Source organism: Macrosteles quadrilineatus, unplaced genomic scaffold, assembly GCF_028750875.1.
Source record: "Macrosteles quadrilineatus isolate MER2022 unplaced genomic scaffold, UCM_ALF_1.0 Scaffold_7__1_contigs__length_78375512, whole genome shotgun sequence".
NCBI classification, from domain to species: domain Eukaryota; kingdom Metazoa; phylum Arthropoda; class Insecta; order Hemiptera; family Cicadellidae; genus Macrosteles; species Macrosteles quadrilineatus.
In genome coordinates this window covers 48,506,326-48,523,891 of record NW_026542600.1, presented here as the reverse complement: position 1 = coordinate 48,523,891, position 17,566 = coordinate 48,506,326, and the positions used below count along the sequence as shown (strand labels likewise).

Here is a 17,566-nt window from a genome sequence, read left to right as displayed (position 1 = left end):
TTTCTGATTACCAGTTGGAAATGATTCGCTATCACTTAGTGTTATCATCTTTTATCTGGCATTTCCTTTCACTATGTAGGAATCATCCAGTCATGTAAACATTTTAGTTTGATTGTTTATTCAAAACAGCAAATAACAATGCTGGTTTTCCTTTTGTAGTAAATTTATGTTTATTTCAGAATATTGTGTAATACCAATAAAAAGTGCATTTGATTGTAAGATGTTATGATAAACTATGCTGGTAGAAACATTTTTAACTGGTTACTTTTCACAAAACATTAAAACGTAAGGAATGTTTTTCTTTTCTTTATATTGTCGCAAAAAAAGGTTCATGTAAGAAGGTAAGTAAAAACCTAATTTTTTGTCACTACCTCCTTATTTTTTAGTTTACCTACACTAAAACATTTAATGTTACATTTTAAAGGAAAGCCAATTGACTAGAAAGGAATGTTTAGAAAAGGAATAAAGCTCAGCTAGCTTACCTGTGAAAATTAGAGTCCAGCGGCTAACAGATAGATATCAAATAATAGGACAATCTAATTAGATTTTCACCTCTCTTTTAGTTTTTGTTTGTATTCACATTTTGAATATGATAGCCAACTTTTCTTCCAGAAACCTTCAAACAAATCCTATAAGTAGTGGCAGATACCAGGATCCGAACCTACAACATCGCTGCCTTGGACCCAAAATCCGTGGCACTACCGACTGAGCAATTGACTTACCTAAGTCCAATAGATTTAGATCATCCTCAAAACATTGACTAATGTCTTTTAATATCAAGTACTACACAATTCTAATTATATTTTGTCATTTTAGGAATTACTGCATACATATTATTGTAATTTACATTTTTGTTTGAACAACTTTTCAAGTGAAGACCAAAGTACGCCTCTCACACCTAATACTGTGGAGGGAGGGGGTGAAGGAAATGAATCTGGGTCAGTTATATAAAAAAAAAAAACACACACACAGTGTAAGAGCTGATAGTTCTATGATATTTTGTTCCAGACAGAACCCAAGATGATGAACTACCTTTTATATGTTTCAATCCTATATTTTTTCGTACAAACTTCTCAAATTGTTGTCTTGGAAGGCGAAGGTGTTTGCAGAAGAGACAGTAAGAAGTAAGTAAGTTTGCAATCAAGTAAGAAGCCTTTAATGTTATGCCGTTTGGTTGTTTCGGCCATACTGGTGGCATTTTAATCATAGAAATTTTCTTTCAAAGTTAATTTGAGATAATATCACTCATTCAATGTTTTAGATTTTTAAATAAAATATGAAAATCCTAAAAATTTTTGGGGTTTAAATATTATTTTGGATTTTCTCAAACAAACAAAAATTACGGATGGATGTATACCTACTTTAAGCTTATCTTGCGGTTGTCAAATTTTTGAAGTTTGTGATTATGAAGATCGATGTACATTTCACCACTATGTGTGGCATCATCAGTTCATATATTTACATTGTTGTTCACACTAAACTACTTTATTTACTATTTACATTCGGCCAACAAAAGGTGTACAGTGTACATAGTAAATAGTATAGGTAGTTGAGTGTGAACAACAATGTAAATATATGCTGTGCTTCTGATAATGCCATACAAGTGGTGAAACGTACATCGAGCTTCATAATCAAAAACTTCAAGAACCTGGCAACCACAAGATAAACTTACATTATTAATTTTTATTTAAACTGGAATTACTAATTTTTATTTAAACTGGAATTACTCCAAAAATCTTATGCACTGTACTTAAAAGAAAAATATTGGTAAAAGTAGTATCTAATTTGATATATTTGATTTGATATGTGTATGCACCTTGTAAACCTTTCCTTAAATTTCGGCATTTGTTTCAGTATTATTACTGTTAATCAGGAAGAAGACAAGTATACAAATGAGGTAATCACAAGTATAATGTTAGGTTTATAAGGACACTACGTTTTTATACTAGACAATAAAATAATTACAACGTAGTATTACTATAGTACAGGGAGCGGCAAAATGATCTGACGGTTTTCATTGCCGTCCTGCCGAGGAATTGCCACTTTTAAAAACACTTCCACTACAAATACATGGTGCTCAGCTGTCCACAGCTCCATGGCTACTAAAAATGTCCACACATTGGCTTTGGAACACCCCTATTACTACTACCCTCCGCCACTCGCTCGCTCGACAGGGCGGCAAAAAAACCCTCATATCATTTAGCAGCTCCCTATCATCGTATCAATTTTAACTTGTAAAATTTGGACAACAGAATTCTTTTTTTATTTAACACACTACAATCAAAATAAATCACCTTTCGATATTTATATACACATTCTTTTTTTATCCCTCCTTCACATCCTAGGACGCTATAGGCTCTAGCCCAGAGCTGTTTATACATTACTGTAAGATAGACCTAGAGGGTCATGATCACGTTTTTCAAATCCACTGGTGATTGGCAGGTTTAAAATCCAGGGCTTTGGGGACTGAAGTCCTGTGCTCTATCATGAGACCACCTCACTCCCCCATTTACCTTATCCACACATTAACAGTTGTGTCACTGAGAACCAACTGAAAACACAAATATATTTTTGAAGAGTAATCATAATTAGTCGTCTTAAAGTAACAACAGTGGTGATTAACTACTCAGGACCCCCAGAACAATCTCTGGCCCTATGTATCTGATCTCCTCTTGGCCAAGCTGAGTGACGTTTATCTGGGCACTGAACAATTGGCTTACTCGTTAGTTTTTAATTTTATTTACGTTAAACATTCATAGATTGAGTATAAAATTGCTGTGAACATTGTATTTAACAATCTATGACAACACAACTGATATTGACATGACTTTGGTAGTCAGTAACGTCCACTCTGCTTTTTCCAAAGAACCTAACCTATACGTACATAATATTATGGTAAGCGACCTGTGTTTTCTGCGACAACGAGGATCGTTTCTACTCTGAAAAATCTACAACTACACTGTTAACGTCCATTTGTCAACGAGCAATAACAACAAATATACTATAGTAGAGCTCCAATCATGTTGATTGCAAATTATCCAGATTACTTCAAGCAAAAATAAATAAATAAATTGGCTTGAAAAATTAAATTGATTGCAGTTTGTGGTAATCCATTACATATCTTAATGTGTGTCTATCATGATTCAAGTCTATTGTATTGGGTGTTTATAAAATGAATACCGAGTAAAACGGGGTAACTTGAGACATTTTTCAACTTAAAAGAAACCCCTACCAAATAATTTTATAGGGAAATCTGCAAAAACTAGAATAAAACATTAGTTACCCTGGTTACTATGGTTTCTACATTTAATAATTGGTGTAAATATAGAAATTTTATTTATTTATTTATTTTTATTAGTGTCTCAAGTTACCCATATAAATGGGGTAACTTGAGACACAGATGTTAAAACAACAGTTGTCTCAAATTAGATAATGCAATGGTAACTTGAGACATAATAAAATATCTAGGAAAACAAAGGAATACACATATGGACTTACAAACTTAAAAAAAAATTATTTAAAAAAGAGGAAACAATTTTTTTCACAATGTCAGACATAACTTAGTAAATTTCGTTCAATTCTGGTACAGAAAAAAACCCCCTCTTATTGAGCATTTTAGGAAGGTTAATACCACCAACAATATCTTCCCAACGATAGTTAAGTTCATCCTTTTTTTCCGGCCATTTCCAGTTATCCTTGAGAGTCCGCTTCATAGCACTGACTGTAGCACCTTCTTCGTCAAATCGTTCAATCACCCCAGGGTAAAAACTTGCCTTCGTAGCTTATAATTATAAAAGACCCAACTTGCTTGTTTATTTCCTGAAGTTTGGGCTGAAGTGTTTCAATGTTTATCTCTTCTTTCTTCTTTATATTATTTTCTTCTTCCTCGACATCAGAACAGCTGGCGTTGAGAATTTTTCTTCTAAAGTCATCGAAGTCATCATTTGAACTGTTCTCACATAAATCTGCATCACTCCAAATTTCTTCTTCACTCTCTTCACTAACAACATTTCTATGTTGCTTCCTCTTTGAAGTAGAAGGTCTATTTACAGCTTCAGAAGGATTTTCATTCAGTTTCCTCTTCTTTCCCTTCTGTTTTGAGATGGCACCAGTATCTGTAAATTCAGGGACATCTTCTTCACAGATTCCTTTACCAGCTGGAACAATCAGTTTCTTCTTTGCTTTCCTTAGGCCAGCAGTTTCTTGTTTTCTGCTTCCTTCTAAATATTCTTGAAATGAAGCAACCCAAATCATGGAATTGTCTTGGTTGGCGGCTTGGCTTTCAGAGACTGGAGTCCTTTGTGGAAGTCTCTTTAGGACTTTTTCTCGATCTAAAGGAATCAAGCCAGATCCTTTAAAACCACTAGTGACGTTTTTAGAAATTTTGTCGTCACCCATTTCAACGAGACATTTGTTTAATAATCTAGGAAATGTGTCTTTGGGTACAACTCCTCGATGTTTTGTTTTCCAGTCTTCCAAAGTTTGACGCCACCTTATTTTCAATGGGCGGAAGAAGGCAACATCTAATGGCTGAGTTATGCCAGTACTGTTCGGAGGAAGAAGAACAAATCTTATGTTATGATCATTGCATGATTTTACAATTTATGGAGAAATATGGCTAGAGAGATTATCTCCAATCATGAGTTTTGGTTTGTTTTTGTCAAACTTAAAAAGTAAGGTAGAGCAACTCTGGCAAACCAGTCTTCAAAAATTTCAGATGTAAACCATCCACTCTTACTTCTATTGTATATAGCCCCTTTTGGGCCATGCTCTGTCCAGGTGTTGTACAGATTTTCCGCCTTATATACGGAGGTAAAAGTTTGCCATCTCCAGTCGCAGCAAACATGACGGACGTGCTTGATTTTGTTGAGTCAATGATGCGTTCAGGGTGACGACATCCTCTTCTAACAACCACCTTTTTCAGGCCAGGATCATCAGTCATATTTGTTTCATCATAATTTATGACTAATTCGGGAGTTACATCCTCCATTGACTGGTTTAGTTCATCAAAATAGTCATTAATGATATCGTGATCAACTTTGGCTCGTGTCCTTTTTATGTTTTGGCACATTTTTTGGCTCAATTTGTCACGATGCCTCTTCAAAAACGAAATGGCAAATTCACGGCCCGGCAGGTTGTCTTTGAAACGGACTTCCCTTTTTCCAGAACGATCAAGGAAAGATTTCACAATCAGCCTGACATCATACAATGTGAGTGGAAAGCCCCAATCACCTGCTTTACTTAAGCATTCAACTACAGTGGCTTGATCGTTTTCATTCAGTACAAACGGTCTGCCAACTTTACTTGAGTTTTTACCTCTTATGGCCCTATTAATAGAGCATCGTGGTACGCCATACTTTTCTTCAGCTTTTCGCAAAGATAGGCCTCCTTTTACATCCTTCATAGCCTTCTCAAGTTGATCTGGTGTAAAATCTTTATATTTGCGTGAGCCTACAGCCCTCTTCTGGTTACGCACCATAACTTGACCTGAAAATAATCAAACTATGCTATTATATTGTAATATACACTTTTTATAGTATGACATTCAAAAGTGGGGTAACTTGAGACAGTTGTCTCAAGTTACCCCACCAAGGACAGAACAGGGTATTTTATTTTTTTATAAATTTTAGGTTGGCAATAGCTTAGTGAGAAGATTATTATTGACAACTCAGCTTTTGAGGTTAGGTAAGTAATAACAATCATTGAATTCCTAATAATATACTTGACGCTACAAGGTAAGTTATACAGCCTATAATTTTTGAACATCTGTAACTCAAAATAAATTAATAAATAAAGCATCTTACCTTGAATATAACAATATGTCGTAATATGCAGTAGTTAAGGGATCAACTTCCATGACATGTTCACACTAAGAAAACTCCCAATAACTCATCAGGTATGCCAACAAAAAAAATTAAAAAAAAACATCTGCAAATTGTCTCAAGTTACCACACTGTCTCAAGTTACCCCGTTTTACGGTATCAGGAGTTTAATGCTTTATAACTTTTATACTTTTAAACTTACCACTATAAATAATACATCAAATGAAAAAGCAACTTAAAGAGCCGCAAAGAAAAGAAGCAAAGCCAGTAAAGAATTGCCTCAAAATAAACAAAATTGAAAATGGGAATTTTCAAATTCTTTGTATTTTGAGGCAATTTTTGGCTGGATTTATTAAGTATTTTCAAGAAATGCATAATAGTAAATTATAGGAAATTTTATTCTCTTTCATAATATTACTTTCCACTTTGGTCGACATCCTCACCATTTGAAAGTTATTTGCAAAAATGTTAAGCAACCTCCCAATTTATAGTGGTAAAAAAAGTTGGAGATTTCTTTTTAACTTTGTACAATTAATTGATTTTGTTAAATAATTTGTCTTTGTAAGGCATGAACTCTTTGAGTTGCTTTTTCATTATGTCTTATTTACAGCAGTAAGTTTAGTAGTATAAAAGTTATAAAGCGTTAAAACCCCGATATTCATTTATAAACACCCGGTATTGTCATATTGATCTGTCAACTCCTCATCCATGCAAACCTCACTGTTACCTCATGTCTTAGCTGCAAATAGAGAGCCGGAAATCTGTATATCTGTGTTTATCATTATCTCATATTTTACGGTTTCAATAGTAGAGTTTAAATTTTTGTTGTTTACTGTTTAATTTATGATGGCTTTAGCGTTTTACAACCTTATAATGTAATATATAAACTTTTATTTTTAACGTTTTCAATGTTTGAATATAGTTTTTAACATTTTACAATGGTTTTATTTTCCGACCTTTTCCTTATACAATTTTGCCGCGGCTGGTTTAGGTCCAATAGTTGAAACTCGTGATTTGTTTAGGTCCAATACTTGAAACTTGTGATTTGCAGATTGACTATTTTGTAGACTGAGCTGTACTGCTGCGAAGGCTACATGGAACATCTCTCCGGATGTACTCCTGTTTGTGAGTCGGGAAAATGTGTGGCTCATAGCAACTACACTTTGATGAGCAACCAAACCACAAGCATAAGTGAACCAAAACCCAACCTTCCTCAAACATGCGACGAAGGATTCCATATAAACAACGGTGCTTGTGAACCAATTTGTTCTAGACCTTGCAAAAATGGCTACTGCTCTACCCCCAACAACTGCACTTGTTACGAAGGGTATGTCTTTGGAGTTTGTATTGTTTTTTTTTTTAGAGAGGATAGCAAGCTTACCTGCGTAGAGCCGGCCTTAGGCACATGCGAAAGATGCGGCCTCATAGGGCCCCACACTTGGTATGGAATATAAAAAATTGTAAAAGGTCCAATAATTTTCCATCAATTATGAAAATACAGGGTTAATAAAAAGTCTGAAAACCCCCTGTCAATTTTTAACGGCCCATACAAGAAAAAATAAACTGCACACCTTTATGGCATGTTATGAAGTACTTTTTGGACATAACCGCCACTTTGGGTACATCCCCAAAATGGGCGATTTCGGGGGAAACTAAAAAATTTCAAATGGTAAGACCCATGGAGTGACCCCTCATTTTGAAGGTCCTGATTAGATAAAAGAAAACTAACAACTCAAACTAGAGGTCTCTATCTTAATCCAGTAAAATAAGGCAGTCAGTTGAAATCTTTAGAAATTAGAATTTAGACTTCTAAGGATTTCAATTTACTGCCATATTTTACTGCGTCCTCTATATATATAGAGACCTCTAGTTTGCATTGTTAGTTTTCTTTGATCACTACTTTCAAAATGAGCCGTCGCTCGATGGGGACATTTCAAATTTTTTAGTTTTCCCCAAAATTTCCCATTTTGGGTTTGCGAGCCAAGTACCAATTAGGCTCAAAAAGTACTTCATAACATGCTATAAAGGTGTGCAGAGTTTAGTTTTTCTAGTGTGAGCCGTTACAAAATTTACAGGGATCTCCAGTCTTGGAAAGCTGTAAAGTTAAATTTCACTTCTGAGAATTTCAATTGACTGCCATTTTTTACTGGGTTGAGATAGAGACCCCTAGTTTGCTTGTTGGGTTTCTTTTATCAGGACCTTCAATCAAAATGAGGGGGTCACTCGATGGGTCTTACAATTTGAAATCTTTTAGATTCCCCCGAAATCCCCCATTTTGGGGATGTTCATGAAGTGGCGGTTATGCCCAAAAAGATACCTCATAACATGCTATAAAGGTGTGCAGAGTTTAGTTTTTCTAGTATGGGCCGTTAAAAAATTGACAGGGGGTCTCCAGACTTTTTATCAACCCTGTATAAAAAGGGACGGATTATGTATATTAATATTATAAATTGAGATGTTGTTCATTATTTTTGTTCGGATAATACTTTTTGGTAGTAAGGACTATGAACATTTGCACTGGGCCCCGCACTACCTCCAGCTGCAGGCAGGAGGCTTGTATGACCTTCCATTAAATCCAGGCTTCTGCTGTTGCAAACTACCTGCCGAGAACCGACATAGGCAAAGTGTTGGGTTACATTATCAATCAGCAGAAAGTTTCATGTTTTCACAATGTTTTCACTGCCAGAAACCGAAACAACTCCAGATCCATCAAAAGCAGTAGTTGGCATCCAGCTCTCTCTTAAAGAGTGGGTTTGTCGACAACGCCTAGAATTCAAGGAGCAGTTCTCATTTCAGTCATATGTGGAGAGGAAACTTAGAAAGTCAATCTTGTTTTAAATAATTGCCATTTACTATCATTATCAGGGGGCATAGCATGACTCCAAAACTTAGATACAACCTACCTAAATGACGGAGTTCTAGTCTTGTAACAATAGGACCGATGTTTCTGAAAATCTGTTTAGCATTTTTTGTTTTTAACTAATTGGCACAGGCCACTTGGCAACTGATATTTTAGATTTGCAATGGTTGGTAAGTGGTACCATAAGCTTAGTAAACAGTGTGCCACAAAAGACCTTTCACACAGAAGTGTGACAAACTGGTAGACATATTTGTGGACACTTGTTTATTAAAGTATTATTTTATGAATTAAATTGTGATTTATAATAATAAATAATATTTTGAAAATTAATACAAATGTTCTGATAACTATTGTTTTGCAGATACACCAAGAGTTTTTGGGATTCCTACAAGTGCAGCCCTGTTTGTAGCCCACCATGTGTCAATGGGATCTGTTCTATGCCACAGTTCTGTGAGTGTGAAGAAGGCTACTACAAAAATAAAGTAGTTCCACACATTTGTGGGCCTTTCTGTTCTCATGAATGTATCAATGGATATTGCTCCTCGCCTGGAAAGTGTACATGTAAACCAGGTTACAAAAGCACAGATTACCCTGGCATATGTGAACCCATTTGTTCTAAAAAGTGTGTTAACGGCTATTGCGACAGGCCAGAATACTGTGAATGTTATTGGGGGTTCCGAAAAGACCCTTTCATGCTAAACAAATGCACTCCATGTATCAGTAAAGATTGTGGCGACAGTAATAGTCCTGTCTGTTCAAAAGAGTGTGTCAACGGAAAATGTATAGCTTCTGAAACATGTGAATGTTTAGAAGGCTATCAGTTAGGTCCAGTAAGTCACATTTGTGTTCCTGTATGTTCAGATTGTGAGTACGGAGCTTGTGTAGCACCTGACACTTGTATTTGCTTCAGAGGATACACAAACCCATCAGGGAATTACTCAACATGCGTTCCTCGCTGTGAAGAGCCTTGCGTGAATGCAGAATGCATCGGACCTAACGAGTGCTCTTGTTCAAGCGGCTATGTGAAAGATGTGCATAACAATAATATTTGTAGCCCTAAATGTTCCAAGTGTGTAAATGGATACTGTTTGATGCCGGAGCAGTGCTTGTGCTTTCTTGGATACGAACCTAATGAAGAACTTCAGAATGTTTGTGACCCCTTTTGCTCGGTCGATTGTAACAATGGTATATGTGTACAGCCTGATATTTGTGAGTGCTTCTGGGGATTCACTTATGAGAACATTTCTTCCCAATGCGTGTATGCTAGCAATACTACAGAAGACTTGGACTTTTCTTTTGAATTTACCTCAAAAAGATTTTTATATTCCTACCAGATTGACATAGGTATAAATAGATCGTATTTTCTACAAAGAATCTTGAAGAAGCTAAACTCAAATTATCTTCTTGTTATAGTGTGTACTTTTGAAGCAAGTTCAACACTTTTGGATGAAGATAAAAATAATTTTCTATGTGAGATGGAAAAACGGAATAAAAATATCACTGGAAGAAGGGAAAACACAAAAGTAATCTCAAACATCACGGGTGAAATTCATTTTACATTTTTTATTAACTTTACATTGTTTATAAAAAATGAGAAAATTACTGTTAATTATTTAAATGGTACCAGTTATGAAAGTGACTCACTTATGAATTGGTGCGCCTGTTTTGACAAAAGAATTTGGTAAGTCATTTTTTTCTATTTTTTATATTAGTGTAAACCTAATTTTGGTGCAAAAGAACATACAAACATGCATTTATATACATACGCCATGTAAACATTTATGACTTATTTAGATCAAAGACTTTTTCTTTACAGCGAATTTCCCATAAATTAGTAGGTATCATGGTAAGTAGACCCAGGACCAATTTGCTTTTCCATATTGTAGCCCCCAGAAGTCATGAACAATATCCGTTCAAATTATTCATATTTATTCTTGATTTTGTCCGTTATGACGACAACTTGATAAAAATGATCAGATATTGATGCAATTTGGTAAAACATGTAAAAATATGAACATGTAGGCCTACATCATTATTAAACTGTTAATAATTATAAGAATTTAATATTTTTGAGAAAATTGAATCAGGCAAATGGAAATTTGCTTAGCTTGCAGTTTTGCAGGCTATTTTACTAAGCTGTTGACTTTTGAGTTCTTCTAGGACATTGCAAGTGAATGACGAAATAGAATTTCATCTTTGTCCCTGCAATCAAGATTTAATTTACTTCATTCCAGGTAAGATAAAAGCTTGATATACTTTTTTTCTACCTACATTTGCTGTAATTTCCACACATAATATGCATAGCCATGTCCAGAAAATGCCATCCCTTTTCAGCCAGACTTTCTTTAGAAAATTTGTACCGTTGTCTATACACCTATTTTATTGCTGGTTAGGCCTAGACGAGTTAGTCGTTAAAAATGTGTTATGATATGAGATCGATGCATAATGCATCCATGCAATTGAGTACAATGTGTTCAATTGCGATACTTTGATATCAAATGTTTGGACCAGACTAAGATTTGTTAGATCGACTGCAAGGAGGATATGTCATAAAAATTGTTCAAAAGTTATTGCAACTTTTGTGATTTTCCCTGTAAAATATCGTGGCTACTCACACCGCTTGATAAGGGTTGTTGACAAGATGATGGGAGAAAGTATTTGTTAGATTGCTAGTAAGGTTTATTTAAGCTGTACGTCAATCCATTAAAATAACAAATATTCCCCTGAGAAGAAGGAAGATATCTGTGTATTGGCAACCCCTTCGTCTCCACGAACTAATGATTAATATCTAAGGTTTAAAGAGTTACTTTTGGAACTTCTATTAAATCCTCTTATTTAAATATAGGGTCTGACGATCTACTACTGGCTTATGCATTGCTAGGAACATTCATGTTTCTCTTAGTAATTTCTCCAACACTAATCTGGAAAACAAGGAGAAAAAGAAGTTTAACGATAAACAGGAAAGAAGGTGCAATAAAAAGTAAACTCTCCACAAGTCTAGAAGGTAAATAAAGTATTTAAATCTTAGTTATTAAAAACCAATCATATTTTTCAGAGTTCAAACTAGACACTTGTGCTACTTTTCTACGGCATTTCTATATGCATTGACCGCCTACTATGCCACTTTTCTTAATACGATACTGTAGGATTATTGTTATCAGCTGAGTTATACAGTTATGAATCATCTGCCATTTAGTTTGTTTACATGATTATTGTTTTTGTAAATAAATAGTTTTGATTGAGTTTACTTAAATGAGTTTTATAAATTAATTATTCTATATTGGCGACGAGAAAATGCCGAGGAAAACAGACCAGTCTCAGTATAAGAGTGTAATTGACTGTAGTAACATGTCTTGCATACAAGATAGAATGAGCAGATTTTCATTTAAAGAGTATAATAGTGAACAATTGTGGGAAGACTACATAGCTCGTTTTGAGTTGACCTGCAGAGTTAAGGGACTGGGTGGTGCTGACTCAGAAGAACAAGCGGCTCGGCGAGATCTTCTATTGGCAAATATCGGAGAGGAGCACCTCAGGGCACTGTCGGACCAGATGTATCCAAGGGCCTGGGAGGAGTGCACCTACGACGAAGTCAAAGAGGAAGCCAACCGGTTGTTCAAGCCTACAAGGACCCTTTTTGCAACAAGGTTTGAGTTTGAAAGAGCTATAAGAAAAGATGGTGAGACATTTATTTTGTTTTATAACAGATTGAAGTCTTTAGCTAGAAGTTGTAAATATGGAGATAGCTTAGATGAACGAGTACGAGATAGGTTTGCAGTAGGAAGCAACTGTCCAGAATTTGAAGTTGAAGTCAGACAAAGATGGCCCGAGGGAGTTGATAACCGAGGTGAGCTTGTTAAGTCAACAGTAGTACTAGAGTTAGCTCAATCCATGGAACGTGCGAGAGAAGAAGTTTCCAAACATGCGTGTAAAAATGAGATTTTCAAAGTAAGTGACAGTAAGGAAAAGAGGAAACCAGAGGTACAGAAATCTAATGGTTTCAATAGGTGTTATAGATGTGGGTTTACACATGACCCTAGTGAAGATAGATGTCCTGCTATTTCTGCTGTGTGCAAGAAATGTTCAAAGAGAGGCCACTTCGCAAGAATGTGCAAAAGTAAAAATCATTTTGTCAAGAGAACAGATGGTAATTTGAGAAAAGTAGATGATTCTTGTAATCAAACTTATGATGATGAGTGTAGTTCTGATATTGATGTTAGTGGTACACAAATTAGGTCAGTCAAGAGTAAGGTTCCCAGAGCTACAATAGATGTAGAATTGAACGGGTATAATGTTAGAATGGAGTTTGATTCCGGGGCTCGGGTGAGTGCTATAAGTTTGTCTCTTTGGGATAGGATAAATTCAAGTGGCGAATCTCTCAAAAAGACGTCTGATGTCATCACTGGCTATGGGAAAAATAAGCTAGAAGTCATGGGTAAGGCTTTTGTGGACGTTACTTTACGTAATCGTACTAAGCGATTGCCGGTCATTGTATTACTAGAAGATGATGTTCCATTATTTGGGTTGCCGTGGAGTGTAGCTTTCAATCTTAATTTACCTAGAGAAGTAATGGTTAGACGTATTGACAATGGAAAGACAAGTAGTAAAGAGGCAGGTAAGAACGAAGAAAGTTATAGAAAAGAATTACAAAAAGAAGTAGAGGCATTAACTCAGGAGTTTTCCGAACTCTTTCGTGATGAGCTAGGAACGATATCTGACTCTAATGAAGTCATCCATCTAAAAAGTGGAACAAAACCTGTATCTTACGGGGCACGACGAGTTCCATTCCCCTTAAGGGAGGCAGTGGAGCGAGAATTACAGAGATTAGTACAGGAAGGAGTTTTGGAACCAGTGGACCCTTCCGAAACACCGATAGAATGGAGTACCCCAACTGTCAACGTAGACAAGGGTGGAGGTAGAGTAAGAATCTGTGGCGATTTTCGTACAACCTTGAATCCAAACATCGTGCCGGAAAGACACCTCTTGCCAACCTTTGATGACTTGACTTCCAAATTAACTGATGGAAAGATATTTTCAGTCATAGATCTTCGAGACGCGTACTTGCAAATGAAAGTACACCCCGAGTCACAAAAGTATCTGACAATAGCAACTCATGTAGGTTACTTTCGCTACAAAAGGTTGCCCTTTGGACTTTCCTCGAGTCCGGCAAAATTTCAAAGGTATATGGAAAGTTTACTAAAAGGACTTAATGTCGGAGTTCTACTTGATGACATAATCATTTCTAGTAAGGATAAGACTACCCATATAACCACTCTTAGAGAAGTTTTGAGGCGGCTAGAATCAAGTGGAATAAGAGCAAAACTATCAAAATGTAAGTTCTTTCAGAAATCTGTAAAGTATTTAGGTCATACAATTGATGGGAATGGTATTCATCCCTCCGAAGACAAAGTTGAAACCATAAGACACGCACCAAGGCCAAGAAACGTGAAAGAATTACGAGCTTTTCTAGGAGCACTAAATTTTTACGAAAGGTACATACCTAATCTTCATGCGATCGCTTCGAACTTGCATAAGCTGACTGGTACGAAGACTAAGTGGAAATGGACTGACACCGAACAGACGACGTTCGACAAGTTGAAGAATATCCTGTCATTAGAGAAGACATTAGTTCCATACGACATATCAAAGCCGATCATTATTGAATGTGATGCTTGTGAGCAAGGGGTTGGTGCAGTGCTGTTACATTTGATGCCGGATGGAACGGAAAGGCCAGTCATGTACGCCTCGAGGACACTAACGGAAGCCGAAAAAAGGTATGCTACAGTTGACAAGGAAGCGATGGCGTTAGTTTTTGCAGTGAAGAAGTTTAGACAATACCTCAGTGGGAGACATTTCAAGGTGAGGACGGACCACAAGCCACTTGAAAGAATATTCGGAATGCATCGGGATCTTACCAAAGTAGTAAACAACCGTTTGGTTCGTTGGGCTTTGTATTTAATGGAGTATGATTTTGAGATCCAGTACATCAAAGGACAGGATAATTGTTTGGCTGATTTTTTGTCTAGATTTTCACTCAAGACACAAGAAGTATTGGATCCAGATGAGAGAGAGATTCGAGCATTGGTTCAGGAGAAAATCGACGTCGTTTATCCAAATCATGAACTTGTACTGGAGTATAAGAAAGACCCAAATATGAAGAAACTTATAGACTACCTGGAACATGGTTGGCCAAAAGATACAGGAAACTTACCACCACCCATGAAACCATATTGGAATAAGAGAGAAGAGCTGACATTAGAAAACGGTATAATCATGCGATTAGGAAGAATAGTGGTGCCACAGATATTGAGAGAACATGTATTAAAAGAACTCCACAAAGGACATCCTGGAATAGAGGCCATGAGATCCCTATCAAGGTATTATGTATGGTGGCCTAATCTGAATAAGGATGTCGAGGTTTATGTCCGTAGATGCCACCCTTGCCAGAGTAACCGATCATTTGACACAGAAGTACCTCTATATCCTTGGAATGTGCCAAGCGATCCTTGGGAGCGAATTCATCTCGACTTCGCAGGACCATTCGACAACCGATTCTGGTTAGTAGGAATCGATGCTTACTCAAAATGGGTTGAGATCGAAGTTGTGGACCGTACGACAACTGCTGCTCTTGTAAATAGATTAAGGACTTGGTTTTCGAGGTACGGAGTTCCTAAAAAAATTGTATCCGATAATGGCACCCCCTTCACGTCCCATGAGTTTAAGACTTTTTGTAAGAACAATAACATATGTCATGTCACATCGGCACCGTATCATCCAAAAACCAATGGTTTAGTAGAGAGGATTATCAGAACCTTCAAGAGTAGATACAGTGCTTGCAAACAAGAAGGTCTCAGTTCATCACTTGCACTTTTACAAGTGTTGCTTGCTTATCGAAACACCCCACAAAAGACCACAGGCCAACCACCATCAGTCCTTTTCTATGGTAGAAGAATACCAACAGCTTTGGATAGGTGGAGGTGTAATAGCAGAGAGAGAATAGAGAATCAAGTGTGGCGACAGAAGTACTACCACGACTTAAAATCTAAACAAAAGGAGTTTTCTGCCAAACAAGAAGTGTGGGTTCAAAATGAAACGAAGAAGGGCTGGAGACCAGGAACTGTACAAGAAAGGACGGGAGAGCTATCATACAACGTTTTAGTTGGGGGAGAAATAAAGAGAAAACACGCTGACCAGCTGAGAGCAAGAGAAGGTGCAACTGATCCACCTCAATGGAAAATGCAAACGGAACCTGAAGATGAACACAGTTTCGGAAACTCAGCCTAAATTGGGTGGGGAGAAATGTAGGATTATTGTTATCAGCTGAGTTATACAGTTATGAATCATCTGCCATTTAGTTTGTTTACATGATTATTGTTTTTGTAAATAAATAGTTTTGATTGAGTTTACTTAAATGAGTTTTATAAATTAATTATTCTATAGATACTCTGGTTTTTCTGTCAAATCAGAATGGTCACTTCAAAATGTTGTAGGGATCAAACTTCAGTTCAAGTACTACAATTTTTTGAACTGAGCTCCTTGAAGTTGGGAGTAAAATGCTGTAAGAACTCTGTAATTGTCAAGCTGTCTTGCAGTTCTTCAAGACTTTTATATTAGCTCATAAGTTACAAGACTAGACTTCAATAAGTTAAATGAGTTACAGGAAATTATTCCTCACCATAAATTTTTATTAGTTATTATTTATTCTTCCATAAAACCTGTACCCTATGATGAACACACTTCAAACCTGACAGGCTTTTTGCAGTATTCATTTGAGCAACTTAGGGCAAGTAAAGCCCAAGACTCGAAGACTCAATACTCAAGCTACCTTAGCTGGATGTGTATTAAATGTAAAACCTGTGGCTGAAACAAAAAAATACACCTAGCAACATCACTGTTTCGTAATAGTATAGTGAATGTAATCAAAGTTTTAATTTTCTAGAGGAACGGAGACCAAGATTCTCTTATAACTCATTAGACAGACGACTGCCTCCACAAACCTACCAGATTCCAAATGTCTTCTCCGATCAGTACCTGGATACGAGAGTTTGAGCAAAGAACATTTTGTTTAAGATACTAAATAAATAATTAAAACAATAGGCCCTAACCAAACCATCAAATTAGAACACCAGTTTAAGTCTTTTCTATTCACTTTGAGATGAGTTAGGAACAATTATAGATATTGTTTGCATTTTAACTCTTAATACTCTATAGGACTTTATCTTGCCCAATGATGATGCAATAGGTTCCAAATATTTGCTTTTGATTTCCGTATAGTGAAAGATAAACTTTTCCTGGTCTTTTAATTTAATAGAAATTTAAAAGAGGGCCAAGTGGATGTTCCAAGAGTTTTTTTTTTTAAGGAATAGAGTTAAGTTACCCTGCCTATGAAGGTTAGAGTCCAGATGCTAATAGACACAGGATAAAAGGCCACATAGTGTAACATTACGGTATGTCCTGATAGTACATCCTCAGAGAATTGTGTACAAGCTTTCTACTCTCTGAAGAAGTAATAATGGGACGAAATATCAGAGTTTTTCTGTGTGACTTTTTTGTCCATAGTAAACCCCTAGACTCTAACTTTTTAGGTAGACTAGCTAACATACCTTAATCCTTTAAAAATGCAATATTTTAATAAATCCTAACTTTGGCTTCAAATTACACACAATATTGTAAACTAGTCATAGGTCCATAACAATGAATATTAATTACCGTTTTTTATTCTCTTCTTTCTTGAGGTAAACGTTAGTACCCGCCCTATATGTACATTTCTCCATCTTGTATACCATCTGGCACCAAGCTGGTAAATGTACCTGGGTGAATACTAACTTTTACCTCCAGAACGAAGGCAACAAAAATAGGCAAGTAATATGATTCATGTTCTTGA

At 36.2% G+C, this 17,566-nt stretch overlaps 2 protein-coding genes across 2 annotated transcripts; both read left to right on the top strand.

Moving 5' to 3' along the window:
* Window positions 1-226: 226 nt before the first annotated feature.
* On the top strand, window positions 227-11,694 carry LOC128998959 (tenascin-like). The gene is made up of 7 exons (XM_054425315.1): window positions 227-341; window positions 1,009-1,124; window positions 1,855-1,897; window positions 6,890-7,149; window positions 9,044-10,363; window positions 10,843-10,916; window positions 11,528-11,694. Exons 2-7 carry the CDS (start codon window positions 1,021-1,023, stop codon window positions 11,692-11,694), a joined length of 1,968 nt encoding a protein of 655 aa, XP_054281290.1. The 5' UTR covers window positions 227-341; window positions 1,009-1,020.
* A 282-nt stretch (window positions 11,695-11,976) lies between these two features.
* On the top strand, window positions 11,977-15,966 carry LOC128998958 (uncharacterized protein K02A2.6-like). The gene has a single exon (XM_054425314.1). It carries the CDS (start codon window positions 11,977-11,979, stop codon window positions 15,964-15,966), a length of 3,990 nt encoding a protein of 1,329 aa, XP_054281289.1.
* Window positions 15,967-17,566: the final 1,600 nt, after the last annotated feature.